This window comes from Rhineura floridana, chromosome 8, assembly GCF_030035675.1.
Source record: "Rhineura floridana isolate rRhiFlo1 chromosome 8, rRhiFlo1.hap2, whole genome shotgun sequence".
Taxonomy (NCBI): Eukaryota; Metazoa; Chordata; class Lepidosauria; order Squamata; family Rhineuridae; genus Rhineura; species Rhineura floridana.
The window spans coordinates 27,418,403-27,432,422 of NC_084487.1; the positions used below are offsets into that span (position 1 = coordinate 27,418,403).

At 42.5% G+C, this 14,020-nt stretch overlaps 1 protein-coding gene across 6 annotated transcripts in view; it reads right to left on the reverse strand.

The window, feature by feature from the left end:
- Positions 1–14,020, reverse strand: part of IPO8 (importin 8) — a 47,275-nt gene that overhangs the window by 19,636 nt on the left and 13,619 nt on the right. For all 6 annotated transcript variants that reach the window (XM_061638693.1, XM_061638691.1, XM_061638692.1 and 3 more), the window contains 11 exons: positions 13,323–13,479; positions 12,337–12,426; positions 11,581–11,675; positions 10,483–10,567; positions 9,033–9,167; positions 8,244–8,343; positions 6,887–6,963; positions 6,228–6,344; positions 4,271–4,360; positions 3,569–3,734; positions 1,571–1,731 (listed from right to left, as the gene is read on the reverse strand). In XM_061638693.1, coding sequence (XP_061494677.1) covers positions 1,571–1,731; positions 3,569–3,734; positions 4,271–4,360; positions 6,228–6,344; positions 6,887–6,963; positions 8,244–8,343; positions 9,033–9,167; positions 10,483–10,567; positions 11,581–11,675; positions 12,337–12,426; positions 13,323–13,479 — 1,273 coding nt within the window. The remainder of the gene's footprint in view (positions 1–1,570; positions 1,732–3,568; positions 3,735–4,270; positions 4,361–6,227; positions 6,345–6,886; positions 6,964–8,243; positions 8,344–9,032; positions 9,168–10,482; positions 10,568–11,580; positions 11,676–12,336; positions 12,427–13,322; positions 13,480–14,020) is intronic.

The following is a 14,020-nucleotide window of genomic DNA, read 5'->3' on the forward strand; positions in this document are numbered from 1 at the left end:
CTGCATTTGGCCACCAAACTGCATTTAAGCCAGGCTGCTGTGGCCCTTGGAGTACAAGAATGGAACTTGTAGTGAGGATTAACTTTTTTCCATCCTGAACTTTGATTTTTCTCTGTACATACATTCAAATGTTTTGTAGATAATCAACATAGGAACATTGGAAGTTGCCTTATACTGAGTCAGACCATTCGCCCATCTAGCTCAGTCTTGTTTACGCTGTCTGGGAGCAGCTCTCTGGGATTTCAGGCAGGGGACATTCCCAGTCCCAAGTTGAGATCCCAGGGATTGAACCTGGGACCTTGTGCATGCAAAGCAGATGCTCTCCCACAGAGCTACACTGAGTTGCTTGTTATGAACCACTGTGAACACAGGTCACTGTGAAAAAGTGGCATATACTGAAACTAAACTTAAACTTATGGTTGCATTTATATCTCACCTTTCCTCCAAGGAGCTCAAGTACATGGTTCTACCTCTCAATTTTATCTTCACAACAACCCTGTGAGGTAGGTTAGGCTGAGAGGCTGTGAGTGGCCAAAAGTCATCCAGTGAGTTTTACGGCAGAGTGGGGATTTGAACCCTGGTCTCCCAGATCCTAGTCCAACACTCTAACCACTACATCACACTGGTTCTCAGTAGTAGTCTAGGCTGGCCCTTGCTCCAAGGGGCTTACAATGTAGTATTTAACAGCAGGGAGGGAAAAGAGGGAGGAGAGGAGGGATGTGGAAAAAAATACAATTACAAATACAGTTACTTAGATATTGTTGCAGTTGTGGATGAAGGCCAGGAGTGTGTGTGTTAAGCAAGGGACTCATGTCAGACAGGGATGGGTAACCTGTGGTCCTCTAGATGTTGCTGGACTTTGACTCCCATCATCCTTGACCATTAGCCATACTGGCTGGGACTGATGGGAGTCAGGCGTCCAGCAACATCCAGAGGGTCACAGGTTCCATTGATGTCAGAGTTCCAAGTCAACAGAGTATAAACCTGTCTGAAATGCATGTAAATTGCTCAAGAGGGGAAATGGGCAAAAGGGAGCAATCAAAGCTGAGTGTTTTGGGAAACTAACAGCTGAATATAATTTTTAAAAGCCATTTAAAAATTAGTCTGACAAATCTTGTAAAGGGTTGTTCCACTGGGAAAAAAATGGCATGGACACAAATACAGTTGTACTGATTAGCTCCTCTTGAGAAAATGAGAAATACATTTTGATCATATTTGATCATTATGATCAAATTGCTTAAGCAGACTTGTCTACCTGTATAAAAACCAACTCCCAAGGTTTTGGCATACTAAATGCTCTCTGGGACATACTTCCAAGCCTGGTTTAACCTACCCTTCACCACAAACGTTCACATCATCAGGTGCAGGGGGAGGCTCACTCCTTTTCCTATTTCCATGAACGGCAAATGCCTCCCACTTCCAAGAGGAAGATTAGGTCTGACAGGGCTGTACCACGTGATTTTTATAAACATGCAGATTGTCCTTGACAATTTCAAAGCTGGTAGTTGCACATCTGTTAAAAAAACACCAATTCAAACAAGATCAACTGGAACTGGAAACTCTCTCTTACCAGGTGCTGCGTCATTTCAACAGCAATTGTCGCTACTTCCTGGCTGTATTCGCAAATCAGCTTCTGGATCACGTTGGTAAGGTCATCGTTCTCCGTCTCCCGAACAACAAGCAGCAGCTCCTGCATAACAGGCCTGATGTAGGGCTTAATGTATTCCTTTGCTAAAAAGACACACACACAAAATTACACAGAAAATTACACAGAAAAAGATATCCAAAAAGGGTCCAAAGGGGGTCATGATGGCAATAGTTGCTTGTCTGAATGAAAATGCAAGGGTCTCTCAGCTATAATTATATCCCTTGGATTTTAACAAAAATATTTATAATAATGCTGTGAATGTCCACATGCCTGCCTCCTTTCTCCTCTCAAACTATTTTACTGGTTTGGGCAGAAGAGGTATGTTGGAAAGGTGAACAAGGGAGAAAACTAAACAGATTGTTGGGGGAATTTGCAACATTTTTCCTGGAACAGACATCCCCCCCCAACTCTTTCTCAAAAGAACTGTGGAGGATAGGCTCTGATGGTTTACTAAAGCAAGGCTCTGAGACATGTGCAGCCATTACACCAATCCCCACCTTCATCTCAGACCTACTTGCGTGTCTAGCAGCCAACACACCTGATGCACAAATGAAGGTTCCAAGAATTGAGAATGAATGGTCAAGAATAAATTAGAGGGGCATGCAATTAGTAATTAACAACCAGCCATCCACTCACTGCAGCACCCATCTTTATGGCCATAATCCTTATGATAGGAAGTTTGCTACAGCAGCAACAGATACACTATTTGGGGCATAGATACTCAGTACATGTGTGCACCTTTTAAACAACAATTTGAAAGGAGGGGAGAGAAGAATAGGTTTTGGTTTTAAAATACACAGGAGTATGAGATCAATGTTTTTATAGTCAAAACTCTTGATTTTAAAATGAACATCCAAGATTTCCAGATGCACCCTTCACAATCAGTATATATTCTATATTCTAGTGTCTGTCATTACAGAGAGAAGAATTATCATATTATTTACTAATTTCAAAGTTTTATATACAATAGTGTCCAAGTGGTGTACATGTAATACAATGCAATAAAGACAAAATGTCTGTTAAAATGATAAAGTCAGAATTCCGTTAAAATGCTTGCTGGAATAAAAAAGTCTTCAGTAGGCACCAGAAGTTCAAGAGAGAGGAGGCCTATCTGACCTCAACTGGAAGGCAGTTCCATGAAATTTGGCCCACAATGCCAATCACATGGCTCCTGGTAGATATGAACCAGACATCCGAGCCATGGGGTGTGTGTGGCACTAACAGTGACTGCCCTGAAGATCTCACTGATCGGACAGGGATACAAGGGAGGCAGTTCCTGAGGTATCCAAGCTGTTAATGGCCTTGTAAATTAATACAAAACCCTTGGATCTGAACCAGTAGCATATGGGCAGCCAGTGCAAGCTTTTGAGCTTCTGTGCTGGCAATAGTCTGTCCCCCTCAACAGTCTAGCTGCTCAATATACATACCAAATCATGTACTACACCCATTCCAGCCTATTCCAGTACAGCAGCAACCTTTTTTATTTCTGTAACACTTAAGAAGCAAGTGCTGTACAGTAGACACGACAATGGGCCAGACGGAGTCCAGCACCCTGATAGGGGTGCAAATCACCCCTCCCCAGTCATCAGATTTGATGACCAGAGAAGGGGCAGTAACCCCCCCCAGCCGATCTGCATGGATCAGCTGAAGGGAGAGGTCTCTGTGCCTGTGAGTGTGGGGTGGCCACAGCCACTTTTGCCACACCCACCACTGGCATGTGGCAAAGGGTGAATGTGGCCCTTGTCAAAACAAAAGTTAGTCACATCTGGTCAAGAGGATATATCATAGGTAGAGAGGGAGGGAGGAAAAAACCCTGAGGTTTAGCAAGTGGGGACTGGAGTTAAACTATGCTGGAGAAAGAGAAGTCCATGCCAAGCTAAAAAAAAAAGTGAGAGAACTAGAAAGTAGTAAAAATCAAACCTTTTTCCTGATGGCTTATTAAGGATTGAAGTGCTATGGCAGCTTCTACTTTGACGGGCATTTCTTTATCGTCAATCAGGCTCTTCTTTGCTAGGTCAACAGCATTCCTTAGGTTGATTTCATTGTGGAATTTCAAAGTGCTGAATGAATGAAGAGTCCAACAGGACTGCAGCACAAGAGGAAGAAAGCAAGACAGATGCTACTAAAGTTCTGTTATTCTTTATAGAATCTAGTTGTGTGCTAGCAGTTCTCAATTTATTACATTTATACCCCATCTTATGAGGTTTGAGGTGGCTTGCAGAGGACAACCACATCTGCATGCATACAAACAGATTAAAACTTATAATTAACAAAAAATTAAAATTCTAGGCCAAGGTCCAAAGAGACACTTCATATGCCCAGGGCACCTCTGCACAGGCTACAACTCTTCATGCCACATCAAAATGTTGCTCCAGACAGTCACGTGACCTTTTGGAGGCAGCAAGAGGGAATCTCAGTCATAAAACAGCAAATAAAACAGCCAAGATCACAGCAAAGTGTGACAATGTGTAAAACAGCATCCCCGACGCCATCTCAGCCCATCACTCCTTCTGAAAACAGCCAAGTTTAAATCAGCCTCCTAAAAGCTATGAGACGGGGGCAAGCTCTCTGAATGATGTTAAGAAGAACAAGTTACCGCAGAATGATGCTCTGGTCACTTACTCTTGCTCTCAAATACCCCAGGTTCGACAAGAACAGTGGAAAGACGTGATTCTGTAGCATCAGTTCCATTTGATCCTTGAAAACACTCTTCTGATAGAGGCAATAGCAACCATAACCAAAAAGAAAAAGAAAAGTCACTCTCCATCTTGATATATTGCCGCATCCAAATATTTCTTAAAATTTAACACCCCTAGAGTAATTGTACGAATATAAACCAAAATGGGCTTCTAACTTAACGTTCATTTTTAGAAAATGTTCTGGCACTATGCAGCCCAATAAAATGCAGACGTGCTCAAAGGTTATAATACCTACCCAGTACACAAATGGGCCTAAAATGTTTCACTGCTCAGGCCCAAGCTGGCACATTAAGTTGCAGCATATGATTCCAAACCAAGTGAACTCTACAAGAGGAGCTGGCTACTTGCTTGAAGAACAGGTGGCTAGGCCATTCAGGCAGATTACAACCACACCTGGGAATGTCTATGTGTAAAGGCACATGTATCCAGAAATATGGACTTTCATTAAGAGATTTACAGGAATAGGCAGTCACAAAGACTTGGGTCTTTGAGAACCTACCACAGATAGCTCCCAATGGAATACACCTGTATCAAAAGTGAGTTTTAAAGCACGTGTTTGGAAGTACTGAAAACTATGGCTTAGTATGTGCAACACAAGTACAAGCCAAAGGTGGAGCATATGAAGCAGCCTTAAACATCCACATTGAGGCCTTCATTGCCAGGCTGGTCCCTGTGCAGGAGGAAGTGGGACAAGGCAGAGATGAAGATGGCTATCAAGGCAGTATGTCTTTGTATACCAGTTGCTGGGAATCACAAGCAGGGAGAGTGCTGTTGCATTCAAGACCTGCTTGCAGGCATCTAGTTGGGCCTTTGGTCTGATTCATCAGGGCTTTTCTCATGTTTTTTATGCAAGGCGTCAGTAAGGAGCAGAATGTCTGATTAAAACTAGGGGGAAAACATAACTTGGAAGTTTTTCTAAGGACTAGAGATATCACCTGCCCCGCCCTATTTGTCGTTAAGAGGCTTCCCTATAGTTCCCTCCTTTGATTGGACCTGGCTGTTGATGCACAGGCTGAATCCTTGCTCAGCCTGACAGCCCTCATGTTCAAGTCCTACTACTGGTTTAAGTACCAACAACACCATGGGATTATTACTGTAGACTGTAGATTTCATTTCACAAACATTTTGAGGATAAAAATGCACTCTGAGGCATACCTGTTTATGAAGATAACATTTAAATTAAACAGAATAACTTGGATAAATATGTTTTAATGAGCATTTTGGAGCTACTTACCATGCCCTGCTGTACACAGATCTATTTCATTTCCATGAAGATCTCTGATGAGACCTGTGTATAACAAGACTTGCCAAGTAGCTCTAGAATTCTAAATGAAAATTATGAATGTTGGTTCATTCCATTTTCATGCATCTCTCTGATGAAAGTATCACCATATGGGTGATCAGAGATAGAACAGTTTTACTCCCCAGAAAGGTGTTTCTCTGGGGGCACCAGGACACCCACATGCACACAATTCATTTGGAAAAATTGTAAATGACACTTGACACACACCACTCAGAAAGGAACTCAGACACAATAAATCAACAACAGTAGAGAAAGATTTGAGATTCTAAGAAAGGATATAAACCAGCCAGACTGAAGAGCAAGGCAAAAACAGTACTGCTCAAGCCAGGCAGGAAAATGAACTGTCACTCTGTGGGAGGGGCTATGGTGAGAGTCTCTTGGAGTGTGAACTCTTTCCTGCCTCAAGCAACAGGAGAGGAAGGCAATACCCACTTGGGGGTGTCCTAGTGCCCACTGGAGAAAATCATGTTCATACTGGTTCTTGCATTTTGATTTTTGCGCATCACAAGCGTCAACATGCAAGACTACATCGCTGATGGCAAGACCACATACATCTCACATGTCTTCACCCATTTACCTTCAGCAAAATATCCGCTAGAGATCCTATCACATGTAACGCCCCATCTTTCTTCCTAGGGTCAATGTTGGGCTCAGTGAGGATCTGATAGCAAAATGCCATCATTTTTGGTAACACCTAAATAAATGGAATGAAGCACAGAAAATGAGTACACCAGTAGTGCTGTTGATGAATGCCAGATGAGCTGGGGGTGGGGGAGAGGTATCACTCAGCTTTGTCTGCCTGGATACTTGGTGCAGCATCAGTCCACACTGGAGGGCTGGGGGGACGGGCGATTACTGTAGCCTAAACTACCTCACATGGATGTTGCAAAGATAACATTGGATGTTTGGGAGGGGACATACCTTGTACACCACCCCGAGCTCCTTGGGGTAAGCAGAGGATAAAAATGTAATGAATAATAAATTTTATTTTATTTTTTAATTAAAAAAGGAAGACAAATGCAAGTGCTGCAATAGCTTTTGAGCAGGGATGGGGAATCTTGGCCCTCCAACTCCCATCATCCCTGATCACTAGCCATGGTGCCACAGACTTATGGGGGCTGGAGCCCAACTACATCCAGAGGGCCACAGGTTTCCCATCCCTGCTGGTGAGGAATGGAGGAAGTTGTACAAACCTTTAAAATGCTATTATGTTTTTGACAAAATGATAATGAGTACCTCTTTTCGCTTCTTTGCTGCCGTATACAGAAGTATCTGAGCTGCTGTTGTAGGGGATGCATAATCTTCAAACACATCTTTGAAGTTTAAAAACAAGTATTACTGCCCAATCTTATACAAGAACATTTTGACAAATCACTTGGAAATTGACAGAACAAGGACAACCCACACAACTAATGAATCCCTGGATGGTAACTCAAGAACTAACAGGAGGGCACAAGCAGCAACCCTGTCATTAAAGTAACACAAGAACCAGATTAGTTTCTAATTCTTGAGAGCAGGGTACATAAAAGGGTACAGTGAAGAAGCCAGTTAACACAAAGTCTGATCCTCTATGAAAACTGAGGGAAATGCAAAGAGCAACTCTACTTAAATTGCCATGGGTGCATCCCACCAAGAACTTCTGCCAAAGGACTAATAAAATGAAGAGGAAGTCCTTAAGACCATGGGATACTCCAACAAGCCTTCTCTTGTACAAGCTCTGTTTACCTGATTGGGTGCTACAGAGGTCCTGAGAATATCTAACATGGGTATCACTGAAGGCTGCACCAGGAAGTTCTCTTACAGATTGAGCCCATTGTCTGGCAGGATTTACTACATTTTCAAAGTATTTTTTTTATTCACAAACAAATTATTTATAGCTGATCTACTATCCCCTGCTCTGTAAGTTGCTATAACCTCTGGGTGAAAAAACTGTTGAGTTGTTCTTGCTGTCAGGTCCTGCTTATGGACTTCCCAGATATCTGGTTGACTGCTGTGAGAACAGGAATCTGGACTAGATGGGCTGATCCAACAGGGATCCTCTATTTCTTAAATAAGCAATCACTAATGAAAGTAAACAGCTTTCAGCCAAAACCCTATTCTCTCTCTTTTTATTTTTTCAAACTTTCCCCCTTCTATAATGATAGTGTTGTGTATCCAATAAAGTGCTTCCACTTGGCACAGTGGAACTTCCCCTCCTTCTCCTCATCCCGTGCGCCCCCCAAAATCTGTTGTGGGATTCTCCCAACCCTTGGGAGCAGACCTAGGGTGGGAGGAGAGGAGAGAGAAGGGAAGTTCCATTATGCAAGCAGAAGTCCTTGTAGTAACAGGACGGCTTCGCTGGATACAACCCATAATTCAGAGGGGCCGAAGGAAATATTTGCATAAGGAGGGTAGGAATTAGGGGAACAGAAGTATGTCCCCCTTGCCATCTTTTTTTGTTTTTGTTTTCCTCTTTGTTATATTGCTTAAATAACAATAAAATTACAGGTGCAAACAAACAAAACCCTTAACTGCAGACTGATCTAAAGATATAGTAATATTATTTTTACAGTAACAGCAAGGGCATCTATCTATGCAAGGCATAAGTGTCTACCAAATTTCATGCGGATGTATTCATATGGGTCCTCTTGCCAGAGCTCTTCATCCTCATCTTTATAACACATCAGGGAGAAGATCACTTCTTCACACAAAGCCTAGTAAGAAAAAAAAAAGCAAAAAGAGGAGATGGTTCAACACAGCAACATCACTGCACTGTTAATCACTCAAGCACAAGTCATCACCGCAGCAAATCATCTTCATAAATCCTTCAACATAATGGAGCCACTTAATCCAGCGGTTACTGGGGGCTTCTACAATGGCGCAGCATCTGGAAGATCACATGTTCCCCACCACTGCTATAGAGCACAGCCCTTGTTAGTAAGCCTGAAACCTGCAGCCTCCTCTGTTTCCCTTTAACAGCGCACAAACAGAATGTGTGATGCATGGTGATCACATTTCAAGCTTCTCTACTCCTGGTGGGGAAACTTAAATTGCAATGTCATCACATCACATATTTACATTATTAAATGGTGTTGGACATGACGACTTGCTCCTGCCTGTATATAAAAAAATGTTGTTGCCTTCTGAAAAATCCTCACATATACGGCTTAGATGGGCTTACAATACAGTGTGGGATAAAAATACAGCCAAGTATACATCCACGCTATTGGTTGGTCATTTCTGTCCAAGAGACTGTGTTCCATTATCGTAACTGCAATATTAATTACTGTAATTAATTATCCAAGGCTCCTGTACTATACCATACTGTACGATAATATATGAAAAGCCCTAGTTCAATCATCACTATTTGTGTAGACAAATTAATTATAATTTTTGCATTGACCTGCACGTGTGGTTTCATCTGCTTCCAGGTTATACAGTGATGGACCCCTTGGTTCAGATAGTTTAATGTTTGCTGAAGAACACGTGGAGCAACATACTCTTTCTGCCTATATTGGTCCAAGATTTTTAGGAGTACCTAAAAAAGAACACAGATTGCACTTCAAAACCTTTCCTTAAAACGAGGACATTGTGACATGCTAATAACACCTAAAAGCTACTAAAAACTCCTGGGTAGGATAAGAACTCAACATTAAAATGGTGACATATTGTGCAAACCAATCTTTAAGAGAAATGTGCACTATCACTTTAAATAACAGAAAAAGCAGGTTTACCGAATCCTAGATTGCTTTTCATTATTAGCTAGCAAGTTGATGTGATAAAAGAGAATGATCTGACAAAAGTTCAAGGTTATCAATCACAACGTGTTGCTATTACTCAATGAAAAAGTATGATGAAATATTTCAAGACTTCTCTGAATGTTATGCGGGTAGATCAATATTATGTTGCTTTCGATAAGGAAACAAGGTATGTTTTCTGTTCTGTTACCACTTTCCCTGAATGTGGTTCTATGGGAGAGATTTGCTGTAACACATACAACTTTGCTATAACATGCAACACGGACCAGCAACTAAACGCCCAAAGGCCAAATCCAATCCTCTGAAGGGCACCTGCTGGCCAACTCAGAGGCCAGAGTAGTGACTATGTGAGTAGTGACTATGACAATAAAATCTTCGGCAGTCCACTTTAGGAATGGGTGGGCACCCTGGGCCCATTCTTCTATTCCCTCCGCAGTGTAGTACGCCTGGAAAACTACACTGAGGAAGGGTCATAACTCAGTGGAAGGGCATCTGTTTTGCATGCAGAAGGTCCCAGCTTCAATCTCTGGCATCTCCAGATAGGGCTGGGAGAGAACCCTGTTTGAAACCCTGGAGAGCCACTGGCAGTCAGTGCAGATAATGCTGGAATGGATGGATGAATGGTCTGACTCAGTATCAGGCAGCTTCCTAATTAGATGCTGACAAGGGGCACTCTAAATATTAGATTTGCATGAGGCTTTTGCCTAGAGAGAACAAGCCATCTCTGATTATCCCAGAACACTCTTGTAAACGGTTTCACAGTAGTGGCTACCTCCCTCCCATACCACTCACCCAGGCTCCTGGGCTTCACCTGCTATTCCTTCTCTTCTGCAACAGATATAGGCAAGGAATGGATGCCTTAAAGCAGGGGTGGGGAACCTGCAGCCCTCCAGATGTTGTTGGACTCCATCTCCCATCAGCCCCAGTCAGCATGGCCAATTGTCAGGAACGATGGTACTTGTAGTCCAACAACATTTGGAGGGTCACAGGTTCCCCATCCCTGTGTTAATATGATGCTGCTTCAAAGACAAGTGAAAAGATGCTTGCTGTAGAGCTGTCATATATTACTTCAAAAAATAAGTGCCAGATCTTTACCTGTTGGATTCCCACAGCATATGTTTTCAAGAAGAACTCAGAGAATTCAAAATATTCTTTTGTTACATTCCCAGGACTACCATACCTTTAAGAAAGAATCCAAAGCAAGTATATAAATCTAAGGTTAATATGTAGACATACCACTGAAGAAGACCCTATACTAAAGAGAGCTCAGCATAGCAGTCCACCAACCATGCATTGGGGCTTGTCAGGTTTTCTAAATCCCAGACTGCCAGTAAGACAAGGGGTAGTTTTCCCTGCTGAGCCACTATACCACTTGTGCTGGTGGGGCATAAGTTACTCGTGACTGCTCTAGCCCACTCTAGTTGCAAGATGAGAAACAGAAGATATGCAATTGAGACCTTCAGTAAAATTTGATCAAACTTTCTCAACATACATGAGCAGAAGTGTAAAAGAACATACAGGCCTTGTTCAGACACAATGCTAAACCTTGTTACAGGGATGAATGATTGTAAACACTGGGCTTTAAACCTCTCTTGTCTGGTGCAGCCACAAGGAAAAGTTCAGAGGCTTTTGATTCTGTTCTAGATTAAGCACAGCTTGTCATGACGTCCAAGACTGGACAAACTGTGGTAAAATCTTAACTATGGGTCATTCAAACAGGCCAACCAAACCATATGAAATTGCCTTGTCTCAACAAACCATAGTGACAATTAACCACAATTTGCCTAAGTTCAAACATCTTGGCAAACTGCAGTTAATCTAAAATGGAAACAAACTTCCAAACTCTTCCTCACAGCTGCACCAGAGAAGGAGAAGACCGAGCATACGAGCCCGAAGCTCATCATGGCTCTTTGGCGTAACACTCACAGCCAAGTGCAGCGAGTCTGCTGTTACTGTCATTTCCCCATTCTCTCCTCACACCCCTGCTTTCCCCCCCCCTCTCCATCTTACTTTGGTTCCCTCTCGTCATTCTATCCTCAATTTAGGAAGAGGACTATGATCTGGAATGTTTAGGTGATGAAAGGAACAGAGTAAGGGACAGGAGAACTCTTATATTAAATATATAGAAAAGTTATTAACATGTAATAATGACAAAAAAAGAATTTAGAAAGTCAGCTCTAGATAGCATATTACCTTTCAAAAAGGCGAGCAACAATCCGCAAAGCCCATTTCTTACATTTCCACCATACCAGTTCTGGCCTATCATCTTCATCTATCTGCAGAGTCTCCTAAACAAAGGAAATAATGATCAGCCGATGTGTACACAAAGAAACATTTAACATTAACAGAGCATAATAAAATTTATTTATTAATATATTGCTTAATGCCAGAAGTGGTTTACAGAGTATAAAAACCAGTTATAGACAGATGCATTATTATTATTATTAATAATAATTAATAATAATGTATATCCCATCCTTCCTCCCAGTAGGAGCCCAGGGCAGCACTGTCTGTACCAGCAAAGACAATGGCAAGCCCCAGCTGTACCTGGGCCCTGAGACCCAACAAGGCCCAGAGACTATGCAACAACCACATGCACCATGGTGGTTGGAAGGTTGCAGCAGCACCCAGCTTGGAGCAGGGCACCCCAGGTCTGGCATCTCCTAACCACGCACTGTTGTGCTTACAAGCTGAGGAGGCCAGGTGCGCAGCAGGTTTGTGGGTTGCACCTGAAACCAGATTTTCCTTTTTATCGTCTATCTTGTATTTAAAAAACACTATTTTTGCTGAGCCAGAGGAAAGTATGAGCAATTCCTCCTATGATTTCTTCCTCCTTTATAAAGTATTGGAACGCAACTACAGAAGCTTCTAATAACATTGCAAAAGCTACACATATCCCCTTTCCCTATTTCTAAAAGATGTTAGCGTTGTCCAGTAATCAATCCTTACAGGAGGCACGCTTCTGTCAATCACCGTCCGGAAAATCTCCATCCACTGAGTCATGGTTTGGTTATTCACCAGCTGAAGTGGCAGTGCATACTGGAATTGAAGAAGAAAAAGAGAGGAATCTCAGTCTGACACCCACAAAAAGTAAAGTTATTGTTGTGTTCCCAGAATATATTCTTTGTACCCATATCCAAAAATGAAACCTTATTTTTATTGAAGAAAATAATTAATTCTATTATTGGTACAAAGGTGCAGTGTAGCTGGATACTTATTTTGGCCCATGAGGCATCCCTTAATGCTCTGGGAGTCTACGTAATGTGATGACCAACTGGTCATCCTTGGACAGCAATGACCTCAGTTTTGTGCTTTCCCTATTTTGAAACTTATTTAAGAGGAGTGCATTAGGAGTTACACAGAGCAACACAGAAGAAGCTTGGGGGAAAGGGGTGTTATCGTGATACACAGAAACAACTGAAAGAGGGCACAGAGAATGCATTCTGGGCCAGAGCTGCAAATCTTCGAGCCCACAGAGCCTTTGGAGGCAGCCAGTGGCCTCTCCTTTTTGGCCTTCCTCCCCCCATGGCAATTACGCTTAGAAAAGGCCACATTCAGGTGAATGTGGCCCTGGAATGGGAATCCTAATTTCTACAGTGTGTGGAGAGCCTCCACGAGTACAGAAAGCTCCCCACTTCACACAGTTGCCTTCCAACTATGTGGACTCAAAGTAATGCCTGAAGAGGGCAAAATATGTCCTTTCCAGAGGCAGTTATAAAAATAAGGGATTGTAGTCTCTTATTAGCAATTTTCTTTATTGAAATTCTGCAAGGTATAGGTCAAAGACTGTAATCCTAAGCATCCAAACTAGGAACTAAGCAAGTCTGAAATGAATGAAACACTTCAAAAGTATGGATGTTCAGGAAAATGGTCCAGAGGGGTTTCCCCCCTGGAATTCCTCATAATCCAATTGCTTTGAGTCCATAGGCTCGTACCTGAACAAGTGCATAGAAAATTTTTAAGATCTGTTTCTGAAGGAGCACAGAGTAGTGGGAGTTGTCAGGAAGGAGCTGGATCATCTGCTGCTGAATCCGAGGCAAGAACATATGCATTGCAGCGATGAGGGGATCTCGCTCTTCGGCCTTCTTGTACCTGCAGAAGCAATCAGTCCCAGGAACAGTTGGGGAGCAAAGATGTACTCTTGTCCTCATTCTTTTACAGTTTGAGGAAAAACTTCGGTTCTGTTTGGTATCCTGCACAACCAATTTATCCATTTTTCAGCACAGCGATCCATAGGCATGTTAGGGAAGAGGTTATAACTTATACAGCTGTACGGTTTGATAATTACTTGAACCTTACCATTTCACACAGTAATCAAGCCCTATCTATCTCTGTCTGGAGAAAAGCAGGAGCCGCTCTTCCCAAGAAGCCACGACAGGAAGAAATGGAAAAAGCATGCTTCCAGGCACACATGCGCTACTCGCTTTGCCCTCACCTTGCCTAATGCAAGGACCGCTTCCTACCCACTATAGCGGCTTTCTCCTGAACACATGGGCGGACTCCTGTGTGTGCGTCTCTTTTCACATACATACACTCTCGTCCAAGAATTATTTTTCCAAGGAGCCACACAAGGTAAAAGGAGGGTGCATGTATATGCCTGGAGGTGCTGTCCAGACATTGCCCCCTGGATCAA